The sequence below is a fragment of the Hemiscyllium ocellatum genome, chromosome 26, assembly GCF_020745735.1.
Source record: "Hemiscyllium ocellatum isolate sHemOce1 chromosome 26, sHemOce1.pat.X.cur, whole genome shotgun sequence".
Taxonomy (NCBI): domain Eukaryota; kingdom Metazoa; phylum Chordata; class Chondrichthyes; order Orectolobiformes; family Hemiscylliidae; genus Hemiscyllium; species Hemiscyllium ocellatum.
The window spans coordinates 42,817,568-42,834,710 of NC_083426.1; the positions used below are offsets into that span (position 1 = coordinate 42,817,568).

Genomic DNA, 17,143 nt, shown 5'->3' on the forward strand with positions numbered 1-17,143 from the left:
TTTTGGCTACAATACCAGTTCAGAGACTAAATACTATGCTGCAAGTAGTTCAACTCCTGACTTTCCAAAGCCTATCCACCTTTGACAAGGCATAAGTCAAGAGAAGAATACTCTCCACCTTCTTAGATGAGTACAGCTCCAACAACACTCAAGAGGCTCAACATCATTCATGGTAAACCAGCTCCCTTGATTGGCATGGCATCCATAAACCTTCACTCCCTCCACCATTTACAGTGGCAGCCTGTGTATCATCTCTGTGTACTCACAGAGGTTCCTTGAAAAGCACCTTTCAAACACAAGCCTCTATCACTTCAAAGGACAAGGGCATCAGATGCATGGGAACATAACCACCTGAAACTTCCCCACCAAGCCATACACAATGCTTGGACTTGGATGGCTTCCATGATGTGGAGCTACAGATCCACTGCTTCACCTTCACTGGGTCACAATTCTGGAACTCCCTCCCTCATAGTATTGTGGTTATACCTACATCATAAAAACTGCAGAAGTTCAAAAAAGGCAGTTCACTGCCACCTTCTCCAGGGCAATTGGGAAAGGGCAATAAATATTGGCCAGCCAGTGTCACTCACATGGCATGATCAAATAAAACTAAAACTCCAAATTGTCCCTTGTGTCACATTTAGCAACATAGAATAAAGTTGACTTGAAACAGATGCATTTGTAAATAATCTACAATACAATGAATAGATCATAACATACGTTTAGAAGATATTTGTCATACCTGTATACAGAACTATGCCAAAATAACCTTCAAAGAGAAACATGATGGAGCCAGGGCAGTGATTGCTGTCAATCAATGTCACAGTCATTGTCTCTTTCCCAAATTCATCAAGATATAGGAGGTGACTCTCCCCTAACTCCAATGGGTGGATCCAGATTTCATCCACCTAACAAAAAAATAAATAAAATAAAACAAGCAGGTCAAGGCAAACAATGAAATTTCATAAATGAGATCAGCTTAAGGGGGAGAACAGAAAAAAAAAGTTCCATACTGGTTCAAGGGAGAGATAGGTCATTGCAGCTGGGATGAAAAGGCCAGGACACAAGTCAGTTAGAGGCAGAAACAACACAAATAGTTTTTATTTTTGGCAGACCTAGTCCAAAGATGTAGTCCACTCAAAACGTAAAACAAAGGCAGAAGGGGAGAGACTGAGAAAAGAATAAGATGACATGTAGGAGTAATTAACAGTTTAGAACTGGTTGGAGTACTTCAACAACATTGTCATAATGCATGCACTTTGCCAAGAACAAATACCCAACTTTAAACAACAAAGACTCAAAGCCGATTTCATAGTGCAGTACTGGACAGTTTCCAAACCAGTTACATTTGAGCTTCAAAACATGTGCAGGTGTTCTATCAAAGTACGCCAGTTTTGACCTATGAGTATCAAGTGACAATGATGTTGCTGGCCAGCAAGTCTGAGCAATTATAGAGTTTAGGAAAACTGTAAGTTATAGCAAATGGCAAACCAGAGAGGGAAAAGGTAAAATTTGAAAAGGTTTGGAGGCTGTTACTTTGTGGAAAGGATGCAGGATCAGGCGAGGAACAGAACGTAAGAGGGAAAATTCAAAATAGTCTGAGGGAACTCATCAATGAGACAGAACTGGACAATCAAGAAGGCCTGTCTGATAAATTCAGGGGATAGTGACATGTTAAAGGAGTCAATCTGGAAATGAAGTCGAAAGGGGAAGAGAATCATTTTTGGTAGGGAAGATGGAACTTGAAATTAGTCAGTGTGTTATATGCTGTTACTGCGTTTTGGAACTTTGGAGAAAAAGAATGTAAAATTAACAGCACTTTTAAAAGGAGAGGAACAGACAAAGGCAGCACATGGTCAGACAGTGCAGGGGAGAGACAGCGAGAGAGAGAGAGAGAGAGAGAGAGAGAGACAGACAGACAGACAGAGAGAGAGGCTGTTTGAATTCATGTATTGGGACATCGGAGTGCGTCTAGGAAGATTAACAAACAGTGAAATTCACAACTGATCTTGGAGGAACCTGTTTGGGAGAGGTCACAGCACAGAAACAGATAAATGCATATTTTTAAGTGTGGCCTTACAGTAAGCCTGCAGTAGTGAGAAGAATGGGATCTTTCTTGATTATATGTTTTATTGGGATATGATTAAACTTAAAAATATAAGGCATAAGTATTAAGTTAACCTGGAGCAGTGTCTTATAGTGGAATAAGATAATACTATTTTCTAAGTCTGTAGACTGAAAGAAGCAAAAACTGCCCTCAGGAGAGTGATATGCTCTTCTTGTCAGAGGTGGGAGTTTAGGGAGAGTTTGTGTTACTAAGGATTATATCTGCAATAAATGCTGTTGGTTGCAAGTTCTACCAGAGATGGTTAGAGGCAATGAGGAATTTACACGAGCAAGGAAATATGATGATGGCAGTTATCGGAAGGGAGAAACATTGCAGATACAGTCACATAGATGGGTTAACTCCAGGAAAGGTGAGAGAGGTAGGCAGTTAGTGTAGGACTCTTCTATGGCTATCCCCATTTAAAACAAGTATACTGCATTGGAAAATATACGGGGTGATGGATTCCCAGGTGAATGTCGCACGAACAGCCAGGTTTCTGAAATCGAGATTAGCTCTAATGCAATGAGGGATATGTCGGGATTCAAGAGATCATTTGTGTTAGGGGACTCTCTAGTCAGAGGCACAGACAGACATTTCTGTGGCCACCAGTGAAAAATCAAATGGGGTGTTGCCTCCCTGGCGCCAGGATCAAGGATGTCTCAGAGGGTCAGAATGTTCTCAAGGGGGAGAAGGACCAGAAGGAGGTCATTGTACACATTGGAACAAATGACACAGGAAGGGAAAAGGATCAGATTCTGAATGGAGAACATAAAGAGTTAGGCAGGAATTTAAAAAGGAGATCCTCAAGATTACTCCTGGTGCTACAAGCTGGGGAGAGTATGAATAGGAGGACAGAGCTGATGATCGCATGGCTAAGGAGCTGGTGTATGGGAGAAGGATTCACATTTTTGGATCATCAGAATCTTTTCTGGTGTTGAACTGACTTGTACAAGGACGGATTGCACCTGAATTGGAAGGGGACTAACATACTGGAAGGAAGATTTGCTAGAGCTGCACAGCAGGATTTAAACTAGTAAGAGGGGCGGGGGGAGAGACGCAGTGAGATAGTTAAGAAGGACATCAATCTGCGACTGGTACATTTGAGAAAAGGAGCAACTCAAACAGTTAAGGCAGGCAGGGACAAAGCAGAGAACAAGGTAGGGATTTTAAAGTAAACTGCATTTATTTCAATGCAAGGGTCCTCACAGTGAAGGCATATGAACTCAGGGCATGGTTAGGAACATGGGACTGGGATATCATAGCAATTACTGAAACATGGCTTAGAGATGGACAGGACTGGCAGTTTAATATCCTAGAATACAAATGCTACAGGAAGGACAGAAAGGGAAACAAGAGAGGAGGGACAATGCCGTTTTTGATAAGGAATAGCATTTCAGCAGTACTGAGGGACAATATTCCAGGAAATACATCCAGGGAAGCTATTTGGATGGAACTAATAAATAAAAAAGGGATGATCAACTTATTGGGATTGTATCATAGACACACTAATAATGAGCAGGATACTGAGAAATAAATTTGTAAGATCTCAGTTATCTGTAAGAATAATACGATGGCTTTGGTAGGGGATTTTAACTTTCCAAACATAGACTGGGACTGCCTTAGTATTAAGGGTTCAGATATTGAGGAATTTGTTAAGTTTGTACAAAAAATTCTTCTCATTCAATATGTGAATGCAACTACAAGAGAAGGCGCAAAAGGAGAGGTCACCCTGTTGGGAGTTTTCTAGAGGCCTCCGAATAGTTCCAGAGATGTAGAGGAAAGGAGAGCAAAGAGATTCTTGACAGGAATGAGAGAGACAGGATAGTTGACACGGGGGACTTCAAATTTCCAAATATTGACTGGGAACAATATAGTACGAATACTATAGATGGGTAAGTTTTTGTCTAGTGTGTGCAGGAGGGCTTCCTCAAACAGTATGTAGACAGGCCAACAAGGGGCGAAGCCACATTAGATTCGGTACTGGGTAATGAGCCCGGCCAGGTGTTAGACTTGGAAGGAGGTGAACACTTTGGTGATAGCGATCACAATTCTGTTATGTTTACTTTAGTGATAGAAAGGGACAGGGGTAGATCACTGGGCAAGAGTTACAGCTGGGGGAAAGGCAATTATGATGCGATTAGGCAAGATTTGGGAAGCACAGGATGGGGAAGGAAACTGCAGGGGATGGGCACATTAGAAACGTGGAGCGTATTCAAGGAAAAGCTCCTGTGTGTCATAGAGATGTACAGCATGGAAATAGACCCTTCAGTCCAACCCGTTCGTGCCAACCAGATATCCCAACCTAACCTAGTCCCACCTGCCAGCACCCGGCCCAAATCCCTCCAAACCCTTCCTATTCATATACCCATCCAAATGTCTCTTAAATGTTGCAATTGTACCAGCCTCCACCACATCTTCCCGCAGCTCATTCCATACACATACAACCCTCTGCGTGAAAAAGTTGCCCCTGAGGTCTCTTTTATATCTTTCCCCTCTCACCCTAAACCTATGCCCTCTAGTTCTGGACTCCCTGATCCCAGGGAAAATATTTTGTCTATTTATCCTCTCCATGCCCCTCATAATTTTGTAAACCTCTATAAGGTCACCCCTCAGCCTCCGGCCCTCCAGGGAAAACAGCCCCAGCCTGTTCAGCGTCTCCCTGGAGCTCAGATCCTCCAACCCTGGCAACATCCTTGTAAATCTTTTTTCAACCCTTTCAAGTTTCACAATATCTTTCTGATAGGAAGGAGGCCACAATTACATGCAATATGCCAACAGTGGCCTAACCAATGTCCTGTTCAGCCACTACATGACCTCCCAACTCCTGAACTCAATACTCTGACTAATAAAGGAAAGCACACCAAATGCCTTCTTCACTATCCTATCTACCTGCAACTCCACTGTCAAGGAGCTATGAACCTGCACTCCAAGGTCTCCTTGTTCAGCAACACTTCCTAGGATCTTACCATTAAGTGTATAAGTCCTGCTAAGATTTGCTTTCTCAAAATGCAGCACCTCGCATTTATCTGCATTAAACTCAATCTGCCACTTCTCAGCCCTTTGGCCCATCTGGTCCAGATCCTGTTGTAATCTAACGTAACCCTCTTCGCTGTCCACTACAGCTCCAATTTTGGTGTCAGCTGCAATCTTACTAACTGTACCTCTTATGCTCGCACCCAAATCATTTATGTAAATGACAAAAAGTAGAGGGCCCAGCACCGATCCTTGTGGCACTCCACTGGTCACAGGCCTCCAGTCTGAAAAACAACCCTCCACCAGCACCCTCTGTCTTCTATCTTTGAGCCAGTTCTGTAACCAAATGGCTAGTTCTCCCTGTATTCCATGAGTTCTAAGCTTGCTAATCAGTCTCCCATAGAGAACCTTGTGATCTATTTGGGCTTCAGTAAGGCGTTCGACATCTACTGCTCTGCCCTCATCAATCTTCTTTGTTACTTCTTCAAACACTCAATCAAGTTTATGAGACATGAATTCCCATGCACAAAACCATGTTGTCTACCCTGAATCAGTCCTTGTCTTTCCAAGTACATGTACATCCTGTCCCTCAGGATTCCCTCAAACAACTTGACCACCACCGAGGTCAGGCTCACTGGCCTATAGTTCCCTGGCTTGTCCTTACCACCCTTCTTAAACAGTGGCACCACGTTTGCCAACCTCCAGTCTTCCTGCACCTCACTTGTGACTATCGATGATATAGGAGGCCCAACAATCACTTCTCCAGCTTCCCACAGAGTTTACGGGTACACCTGATCAGGTCCTGCGGATTTATCCACATTTAACCGTTTCAAGACATCCAGCACTTCCTCCTCTGTAATCTGGACATTTTGCAAGATGTCACCATCTATTTCCCTACAGTCTATATCTTCCATATCCTTTTCCATAGTAAACACTGATGCAACATATTCATTTAGTATCTCCCCCATTTTCTCAGGCTCCACACAAAGGCCGCCTTGCTGATCTTGGAGGGGCCCTATTCTCTCCCTAGTTACTCTTTTGTCCTTAATATATTTATAAAACCCCTTTGGATTCTCCTTAATTCTATTTGCCAAAGCTATCTCATGTCCCTGTTTTGCCCTTCTGACTTCCCTCTTAAGTATACTCCTACTTTCTTTATACTCTTCTAATGATTCACTTGATCTATCCTGTCTATACCTGACATATACTTCCTTGTTTTTCTAACCAAACCCTCAATTTCTTTAGTCATCCAGCATTCCCTGTACCTACCTACCAACCTTCCCTTTCACCCGGACAGGAATATACTTGTTCTGGATTCTTGCTATCGCATTTCTGAAGGCGTCCCATTTTCCAGCCATCCCTTTCCTGCGAACATCTGCTTCCAATCAGCTTTCAAATGTTCTTGCCTAATACCATCAAAATTGGCCCTTCTCCGATTTAGAACTTCAACTTTTTAGGTCTGGTCTATCCTTTTCCATCGCGATTTTAAAACAAATAGAATTATGGTCGCTGACCCCAAAGTGCTCCCCCATTGTCACCTCAGTCACCCACCCTGCCTTATTCCTGAGAGTAGGTCAAATTTTGCACCTTCTCTAGTAGGTATATCCATAGCTGAAAATGTGTTGCTGGAAAAGCACAGCAGGTCAGGCAGCATCCAAGGAACAGGAGATTCGACCTTTCGGGCATAAGCCCTTCTTCAGGAATCTCCAGATATATCCATATACTGAATCAGAACATTGTCTTGTACACACTTAAGAAATTCCTCTCCATCTAAACCTTCAACACTATGGCAGTCCCAGTCGATGTTTAGAAAATTAAAATCCCTGACCATAACTACCCTATTATTCTTACAGGTAGCTGAGATCTCCTTACAAGTTTGTTTCTCAATTTCCCTCTGACTATTGAGGGGGTCTATAATACAATCTCAATAAGGTGATCATCCCTTTCTTATTTCTCAGTTCCACCCAAATAACTTCTATGGATGTATTTCCAGGAATATCTTTCCTCAGCACAGCTGTAATGCTATCCCTTACCAAAAAATGCCATTCTCCCTCCTCTCGTCTCCCTTTCTATCCTTCCTGTAGCAGTTGTATCCTGGAACATGTTGGGGATAATCTGCTATCGGGGTACCTACATTGGGGCTAGGGAGGGGAGCACCATTACTAGAACAGACATTGTCAAGTAACAGCTAAACCACAGCCATGTGGAATAAACCCAGCAACTGCAGGACTGCCTGCCTGAGGCCACATTCCTCGGTGATTAGAACATGTCCGTCAGTTTCAGATCGTCCTGTTACAAACTCATTGCTAATAAAGGAAACCGGTAACTATCGGATAGTGTAAATTGCACCGATACAACACTTAAATCGATAAAGTACTTGTTAATGTCTTTGCTGACGTCAAACTCCATCGGAACTTATGTTAAATGATAATACCTGTTTATTCAACTATGGAAAACTATTGTAAACGCCTAGACAGCCAGACGCATAGCAATGAGGAAACTCTTCCAAACAATAGACTCTTGAATTGTAAGATCGGAAACTGCCGAACCCAGGATGCCTGCCCATTATCCAGCACAGCAGGAGCTAGACAGATATCTCGGTGCAGCCAATAGAGACACTAATCCCTTCACAGACAGGTGAACAGACCAATGAGAGAACCGAACGAGGGGAACCTGACCGGGAACTCGAGGAAGCGCAAAGTATAACTGCACCAGATCCGAAGAGGAAGACAGAACGCCTTCTCCAACGAATTGCATGCTGTAGAATTCGTTGTATAGTTTGCCAGTCTTGATTCTGTAATAAACGGTGTTTTGCTCCAAACTTTAGAAGCCGGTGTGATCTCTCCTTCCAAAGAACACGTGGAGACAAGACCCTGCGGGGCCGTCCCAACAGTTGGTGAGCCTGAATGTGGGAAGGGAAAGAGACGACCGCAAGTTGGCCACGTTGGCGGACCAGAGGGCAGACAAACCTTCGGCCGAAATTTTCAAAAGGTGAGGAAGCGCCTGTTAAAGCAAAGACTTCCAGTAGATAAATTTTTTAGTTAGTCAGTCTTTGTCTGCTCCCTGATCCTCACCAACCCAAACAGTACATTTAAATCAGTTTGGCAGCAACGTTGCAGAGTCCACACTGGGTAAGCTATTTTTCACTTCTACTAATACCTGCCTGTTTCGCGGTACTGAAGTGACTAACTGATCCTTGGCTAGCCTAAGTTTACGCGTGGATTTCGGATCCTGGACGCGGTTTTTTTTGAGTTAAGTTAATGCGTGGATTTCGGATCCTGGACGCAGTTTTTTGATTTAAGTTTACGCATGGATTTCGGATCCTGGACGCGGTTTTTTGAATTAAGTTTACGCGTGGATTTCGGATCCTGGACGCAGTTTTTTGAGTTAAGTTTTCGCGTGGCTTTCGGAGCCTGGATGTGTTTTTGAAATTAATTAATACAGCGCTGACCGCACTTGACTGATTGGATCCTTTTTTTTATAAGAAGCACTTTCACACTGACAACTATCGATAGACACACTTGTTGCTAGCATTCATCAAACCTAAAGGTGACAGAGGGCGGATCTCATCTCCTGGATAGGGTTTACCTGCACAGGCGTCTGCCTTAGACCGGTTGTTAAGAGCAGAGATCTGCCACGCGAAGGTCAGGCTTTGAAAGACGCTCTGTTTTTGAAGCGGTACCCACCAGGGGAGATCCGTCATGGGGGACTTGAACTTTGGACCACAAAAAATGACCTAGAGGTGACAGAGGTCGGATCTCATCTTCTGAACAGTGTTATCCGCACAGGCGTCTGCCTTAGACCGGTTGTTAAGAGCAGAAGTCTGCCACGCGAAGGTCAGGCTTTGAAAGACGCTGTTCTTTAAAGCGATACCCATCAGGGGGATCCGACATGGGGGACTTGATTTCGGACCGCCGAGGATGTAATGCCTCGAAACATGTAACTAAAACTGGGGATGAGGGACTGCGACAGACTGAGACGAGGGTACGGACACACCGACAGTATGCGTGGCTTGGCATGTATGTGGGTGAAAACCAGTGTGGGGCCGGCCCAGTGAGAGAGGGAGTGAGTGAGTGAGTGAGTGCAGTGATTTTTAACGGACGTGGCGAACGGAGGTGTCGCAGCAAACGTTTCATCCCAGGTCTGGTCCTGCTGGACCGCTTCGACAGCGAGACCTCGGTATACAGCGGACCGGCACCGACAGCCTGAGCGACGGAGAGGGACCGTGGGAAGCCGCCTAGCAGCCAAAAAGCAGTTTTACTGGTGTCTGAGTACATGAGTTTTGTTCTCTGCACTCAGCGGTTTGGGATTGTTAACTTAACAGTCTGGGATTTTTCTCCATAGTCTTGTCTTGGTCTTAGGGTTAATGACTTCTGTCCGCCCCAACGTTGTGTACTACCCCACTATCACTTTTAATTACTCTTTCACTTGGAAAAGTAATAGCTGGATATAGGGAGGGGACGCAGGAAGGGATGGTGGAGCTTTTAATTTTCAGACCACTACGGTTGTGCCGTCCTAAGACGGTGAATCCCGGGGTGTCCCGGGGTCACCTTAGTTTTTGGCGAGTCTGCTTGGTTTTGGCGGGTTTTCTTACTTTTGGCGCGAAGGCTCAGTTTGGGCGGGGCCCGTTCACTTTTGGCGCGAAGGCTCACTCGTGGCACGATTGCTCAGTCTGGGAGGGGCTGCTCGCCTTCGGGGGTTCTACGACCCTAACAGGTCAACTGCCGCGCCACCACTACACCGATGGGTCTCTCAAGCGTCATTGCCCTGGTCCATGGGATTGCCCGATGGAAAGGTCTTCTTCAATTATTGTGATGTTGATATGAATCATGCCTCTAACTACATCTTGTTTGACAGGTCGTACCTTTTTACTTTTAAATACAACGTACCGACCAACATGCGCATTGCCGTATTGCCATACTGTGGCGCAGTGGCCACCACTACTCGCCCTTTTTACAGTGTTTTGTATGACCAGTGTTTGGCCGTCTTAATGCCCAAATATCCCCCAGCTCACTTATTTTTGTCTCTCTCTCTTTTTCTCCCGCTGGTCACAGGTCTCAGGCCTCCAACCAGGACCTGCAACTCAGCACACAGTACAGTGCTTGGCCCAGCTCATCCATCTCTCTTCCTCGCGACCACTCACTCATCTTTTTGTCCGCCGACATGGGTGCTTAGGCCATCCTTTTTCCCCTCATGTTCACAGATTGTAAAAAAAAAAGACAAGAGGGGGCCACTTATTCATTTTTCCGTCTATGCCCTCCTATTTTTAATGCCCCTTCTCACGCACCCATTTTTTATCTTTTCTCCCAAGTCCACAGATTTTCCTTCCGCTAAAGTATTATGGGCGCTCATTTAATCTATCAAAGCCTTCTGCTAAGGCAGATGACGACTCTGTCTACCTACGGAAGCTCCTAGTACGGTTTCTGACCCATTTGCCAGCCCCACCTGCCAAAACAAGAGCACGCACGACCCCCTCCCGGAGTATAGCGCGGAGTGGGTTCTCAACCACACCCCATTTTACCCCCTTCCCCACCACACACCCTCTGTTCTACGAACAGCCCACACCGAGGGGCACAAACTCGTTCCGCCGCCCCTTACAGTTGTCCCCAATCAGGGCCACCTGGACCCCCTGTATCCCCCACGACACACACTGCGCCAATTGCCCAAATTACACCATCTTACGAGGGGCCGACCCTACAAGCCCCTGTGGTCAAGGTCACAGAAGGGAATATCACCTGCGAGGCCTCAGCCACTAATCGAGTGGCACAACGACTAGAAAATGTACTTTCATTACAATCACATGCACAGCCTTTCATTTTTACGAGTATATGCGCACTCATTTCCTCCTATTACTTGTCCCCCTCCTCAAGTTTGAGGCTAGGGAGGGTTGAGCTATTGCTGCAACAGACACTGCCATGTCCAGTCCCTAAACGGGTATTGGCAGCCATGCAGGGTGAAGCTGCCAGCCAGTCTACCTGTCTGAGGCTACATTCTCTAATGCTTTGAACATGCAGCCTGTAACTGCCAGTCAGTACCAAATCTTCCCATTGAAATCTCGTACAGACTCCTCTTGCCGATTGTACTGCCCTATCCTACACCCCTGCTCCCCATTCCCCATGCCATAGTCACGCCCCTTCATCGTTTTCTCCCAAACCCACACACTTTATGTTCACCGCCGGATCTGAGGTCGTCTTAGTTCTGTCTTTCATTCAGCTTGCATGAATTCAACTGGGTCTTGCTGAATAGAAGATCCGCGGATCCTTACGCTCCATCTCTTTTAAGGTTTTGAGCTCCCTGAGGTTTCCTACCAGGACACAGTAACTCATCTTCTGGCCGCATTTCACTCACTATGCTTCTACTGCCGTGCTCTGCGCCCCATCTTCTCTCCAAACTCTCATGCTCCCTGAGGTTTGCTACCAGGACTTTCCAAATTCTTATTCTCCCTGAGGTTTGCTACCAGGTTTCGTCACGTCATCTCCAAATAATAAATGGGGCCACCGCCACTGCAAACTTGAAGGTTCCCGACCCCTCTGTTGCACTGTGGGCGCTCACGCCTGCCTATCATTTTTCTCTGTCACACTCCTGGCCAACGCTCTCTTTTGTCCTCCACCGCACCTACAGTATCGGCAGCACTTTGCCGTCGCCTTTTGCTTCAAGGCATTACACATACAAATGCCTCCCACGGGGATCAATGCTCAGCTCCTGCCCAAATCCTTCAGTCTCCTCAACTGCGAGTAGTCCTCTCCAATTCATCTGTTCATATCTTTTGCGACACGCAGGTTCGCGCTGAGAACGGCAGGGTCACCAGGTTCCTTTATGTCCTTTCCCCGGGGTATCTTTTAAAGGCTGTTACTTCCCTCGAACTGATCAAATCCTCATGTATTAAACGGAGGAAACTGCTACACAGCCAATTTCTGTCCTGACCTGTCTGACCAGCCTTTTGAGATTCTCTCTCTCTCTCTCTATCTCCTTCCCAACATGCCCGCAGCACCTGCGCACACTCTTTTGGCTAGGGCACACGGCCCCTCACACAAGCAGGTTCTTGCATAGGCAAGGATCGTACTCGCACCTCTCGTTCTGTACCTCATTCAGGGAAACCAGTCCCCTCAGTCAAACAGTCCAACTTCGTTCCACCGCAAATCTCCCAATTGCCGAGAGTTTTGCTTTACTCATCAGGCTCCTGGTGAGAAAGGCCCCTCTCCATAATCATCATCATCATCATCATATCTTGTACTGAGCTGGCTGGAAACACATAGGCCACTACACGCACCACTTCTCTCATTGCTCCAGGTCAGCACAACCTAATATATCCCTAAAATCACTCGGTGAGACGGGACCTGACGGGGAGGTGCAGAATGAGATGGGAACATGCAGCCCCACCTTGACACGGCCCGACATGGGTCCATTTCACTGATATCTTTGCTCTTCTTGTACTTTATTTCGCTGTCTAAACTCTTCATTCAGCCTTATCTTAAGAGATCCACCTTGTTTATCATGGACTCCGCTGCGAGCGGGCAAATAGCCATCAGGATAGGATTGTGCCCTTTAGTTGATGCTTCAACCTCCTTTTTGTCTACATTTGTCTTGATCCCTTGTGTAGGCGCCTTTTTTTTCTGATGTTACCCATACTTTCTGAATCACAGTCGCGGTTCGCTCCAATATCATACCCAAGTGTCTGGGGGCGACAATCCCCCCCTGCCTGCTAGACAGGGTCCCGACCGCCTTGAGGCTTACGCTGCGCGCCTTGAGAGGTTAGGGGGATCTCCTGCGCTGTGTCTTCCCTAACCACATGGTGAAAATTTACCTGCTCTATTGTCCCGTTGCCACAGAGTTGATGGGGATCCTCATCATTTCCACATTAATGACCCTTATCCTAAACGGTCTCCATGGGTGGCTCATCAAACGATTGTCCTACGACAACCCCATTGGTTGTGCGCCCCGAGCACGGGCAGTTCCCCGGGGTGCAAATCGAAACTACTTGTGCCCCTTACCGCGCATTATCAAAGCGTACCGTTTGCCTTCCCCTATGCAGTCTACTGTGGTTCCCTTCTCACTATTACCAATCCCACTTCCCTCTCGAGGGAGTTACCCTATTTTTTCGACAAAACTCTTGGCCGAATATTTTTTACTCTTCAACATTGCGTATTTAACATGCATGCAGACGTTTGTACTCCTGCAGCTGCTAGTTCACATTCGTACCGAGTCATAACTGCAACTCGTACCATCTTGCATTCTTATCATTATCCCGACTTTAATCTGCCCCGTGTAGTGCTGATGCTCAAGTGGGCACGGGTTATCCTGCTAAGTGTCTTCGGCAGTCTGCGCACGTTTGATTTTAACTTTTTCAGATTAAGGAATACTGCTACTTGGTATCTTTTGCGTGACTGCTTCCCCGCAATTACCTCCCCGACACTGAACCAGTGGCGTGGTTGCGTTTTTACATTTTTTCTTCTGACTCTTCGTAATTCGACAAACACGAAACACCTACAGTATAATCTGTTTACCCCTACCTCGATTGCCTTTTGTGGCAGCCCGTGGTCGGGGGCCTTTTTCTCTGATTGGAGATCACAAATTCCTCTGGCTTCCTTTGTCCAAGGTTGTACCCTTCCCCTTACATGAAACCACTCCTTCTACCTCACACAGAGTTCACTCTATTTTTATGTGACTCCTTTTGGTGGATATTTTTCATTGAAATACTGCCACGTACAGGTCCGCAACTCATAAGAATGGTTAAGGGTTTCAGACTACCTTCATTATTTTCACCATTGTCTTTTTATATCTGCCCCCCCCCATTCCTCTTACACAAATGGTTGAGTGCACTCTTACTGGTTGCATTTGACATTCCACATGAGCACAGACCTCATGTCCAGAAGTATTGACTGGAGAATTTGAGGACTGACTCCCGTCCATTCCGGCCTCCCAGACTTACCACCCCCAAAGACACCTATCACCTCTCCTTATATTATGTTATTCAACACAATACTTTATTTCCCATAGTAGTCAGATGGTTCCTGACTGTCCCCGCCAGATATCACCCTGGTGATGCGGGGACTCCTTTTACTGCATTCATACAGCCCAATCTCGCTGGTTTAAAGGTAATATGGTATCATTACTTCTCAACCGAACCCCCCATACGCTGAGCTTCACCAGAAGCCGTCGCCGCCACCAACTCTGCGTACACGACAGCCTGTGTGTGATCTCCTACGAACAGAAAAGGGCATATAGAATGCATGCTGTAAGCTCGCTCCCATTCATGAGCCGTCGGGGGGGGGTGGTTTTTTGATTGCGGCCGGTTGCATTAAGGGCGGGCGACGGGGGACCTGCCAGTTAGTCTCTCCATTGGTCTACTACCGCCTTTGCATGAGCTCGCGGTTCGGGCATAGTAGATGCTATCTCTCCGGTGCGTGTCAGCTCTCTCAATGGTTTTCTTCTGAATTCATCTGATCCTGTTGTACCCATGACTAACTTTTCATCTTCATCCACACTGAATGAAGCCTGGTTGTCCAAAGAGCCCCTACTTATTTATTTTGCCCGTTTAAATTGGGGATATGTGAATTGATCCTTTCATAACAGCGGGTGGGTGAGATGTACTGTGTGCCCTGGCAATCGAAACACTGCTGTCCTCGCAAGCGGCCTTTGCGGACTGTCCAGTATTCCTGACTGGCCTCAGCCACTCTCGGAGGCCACTGACCATGCTAAGCAGCTGCCCACGTCTGTCCTTGGGGCGGTGAAACGGATGTCGGCATCTATTACTCAATGCAGCACGACTGGTTAGCCAATGACGGGTAAGATCCCTCGAGCGAGGGACAACCTAAGACAGGCACAGTCGCGCACTGACATCGGAACGGGTGGCCTACATTTGTGTCCATTTGATGAGATTTCTAGCCGCTTGCATCCGTGTCGGACGATTGGACAGCACTGCTGCTCTCTGAAGCATACTGATCTACAGGACCACCGGGGCACAGTACAGGTTCTCACTGGGTTTCTGATCACTAGCAGGTACCTAACTGCTGGTACCGGGCTATGCCTATTCCCTTTCCCAACTTACAACACGTAATTACACTCGGCTGCTCTTTGGACTACAGACTTGCGTTCAGCGAACAGCTTACTCATTCTAACCTACTCGCGTACATTTCGCCAGCTCTGAATGTCTTGTTGCAATGCTTAATTAATCCTGTGTTTTTCGTCATTTCTGCAGAAACTGCCTCAATTACTTCAACTATTGGTTAAGATTAGCATTCAGTTTTGACTATCTATTTGTTAATTGTGTAGCGGCGCGTTTTTCAAGGCACCCTTCATCCCCACATCACTGTCTCCCTAGAACCGGTGAGTCTGGTCGAGACAACACCGGACACCGGTCGCCTCGTGGTGTTGCGTTCCTCATGGAATGGGGAGTGTGGCCTCTTTCGAGGCCAAGGGACGGAATGTTGGGGATAATCTGCTATCGGGGTACCTACATTGGGGCTAGGGAGGGGAGCACCATTACTAGAACAGACATTGTCAAGTAACAGCTAAACCACAGCCATGTGGAATAAACCCAGCAACTGCAGGACTGCCTGCCTGAGGCCACATTCCTCGGTGATTAGAACATGTCCGTCAGTTTCAGATCGTCCTGTTACAAACTCATTGCTAATAAAGGAAACCGGTAACTATCGGATAGTGTAAATTGCACCGATACAACACTTAAATCGATAAAGTACTTGTTAATGTCTTTGCTGACGTCAAACTCCATCAGAACTTATGTTAAATGATAATACCTGTTTATTCAACTATGGAAAACTATTGTAAACGCCTAGACAGCCAGACGCATAGCAATGAGGAAACTCTTCCAAACAATAGACTCTTGAATTGTAAGATCGGAAACTGCCGAACCCAGGATGCCTGCCCATTATCCAGCACAGCAGGAGCTGGACAGATATCTCGGTGCAGCCAATAGAGACACTAATCCCTTCACAGACAGGTGAACAGACCAATGAGAGAACCGAACGAGGGGAACCTGACCGGGAACTCGAGGAAGCGCAAAGTATAACTGCACCAGATCCGAAGAGGAAGACAGAACGCCTTCTCCAACGAATTGCATGCTGTAGAATTCGTTGTATAGTTTGCCAGTCTTGATTCTGTAATAAACGGTGTTTTGCTCCAAACTTTAGAAGCCGGTGTGATCTCTCCTTCCAAAGAACACGTGGAGACGAGACCCTGCGGGGCCGTCCCAACAAACATTAAGCTGCCAGTCCTGCACAGCCCTGAGCCATGTTTCCGTAATTGCTATGATATCCCAGTTCCATGTTGCTAACCATGCCCTGAGGTCATCTGCCTTCCCTGTTAGGCCCCTTGCATTGAAATAATTGCAGTTTAATTTATTAGTCCTACCTTGTCCCTGCCCTGACTGTTTGACTCACTTCTGTTCTCAGCTGTATCCGTCTCAGATTGATCTCTTTCCTCACTATCTCCCTAGTAACTGTGACTATGTGTCTGTATCTGAGACTTTTCCCCCCTTCCTATAACTGCCATCCATCACAGAAAATAACACCGTCTTATTCCTCTACAAACACTACCCCAGGTTAAATTAATATCTATGGCTTATATTATAAGTTTAATCAAGAGACTTATCTCCAAAAACATATAATCAAGAAAGAATTCACTGTCCTCACTGTTGCAGCCTTTCTCTTGGACAGACTTAAAACAACAATTAACTTATATGATGCTGTCCTGTGAACTTCGGCCAACAGTTCCTCCCAGATTAGTTTGTGAATTTCACTGTTTGTTAATTTTACCAGATGCACTCCCATGTCCAGCAATACACGAATTCCAACAGCAAAGGCAGTAACTGTGCAGGTTCTCTCTCTCTCTCTCTCTCTCTTGCACTGTCCTCACCATGTGATTCCTTTGTCTGCTCTTCTCCCTTTTAAACTGCTGTTGGTTTGACTTTTTTTTCCCAAAGTTCCAAAACAATGCAACAGCATATAAAATAGTAATTGTTGCTCCTGGAATTTGAGGAAATCACCTCCAACACCTAAAATACCTCAAAAAAAAAGGAGCAGCTCTTACAGCCAGAAATGTTTC

The 17,143-nt window shown here is 46.0% G+C and overlaps 1 protein-coding gene across 2 annotated transcripts in view; it reads right to left on the reverse strand.

Annotated features, from left to right (window-relative positions):
- LOC132828437 (5' exonuclease Apollo-like) overlaps positions 1 to 17,143 on the reverse strand; it is a 173,720-nt gene that overhangs the window by 13,118 nt on the left and 143,459 nt on the right. For both annotated transcript variants that reach the window (XM_060845565.1, XM_060845563.1), the window contains one exon: positions 743 to 908. In XM_060845565.1, the coding sequence (XP_060701548.1) occupies positions 743 to 830 (88 nt within the window). In that variant the 5' untranslated portion in view covers positions 831 to 908. The remainder of the gene's footprint in view (positions 1 to 742; positions 909 to 17,143) is intronic.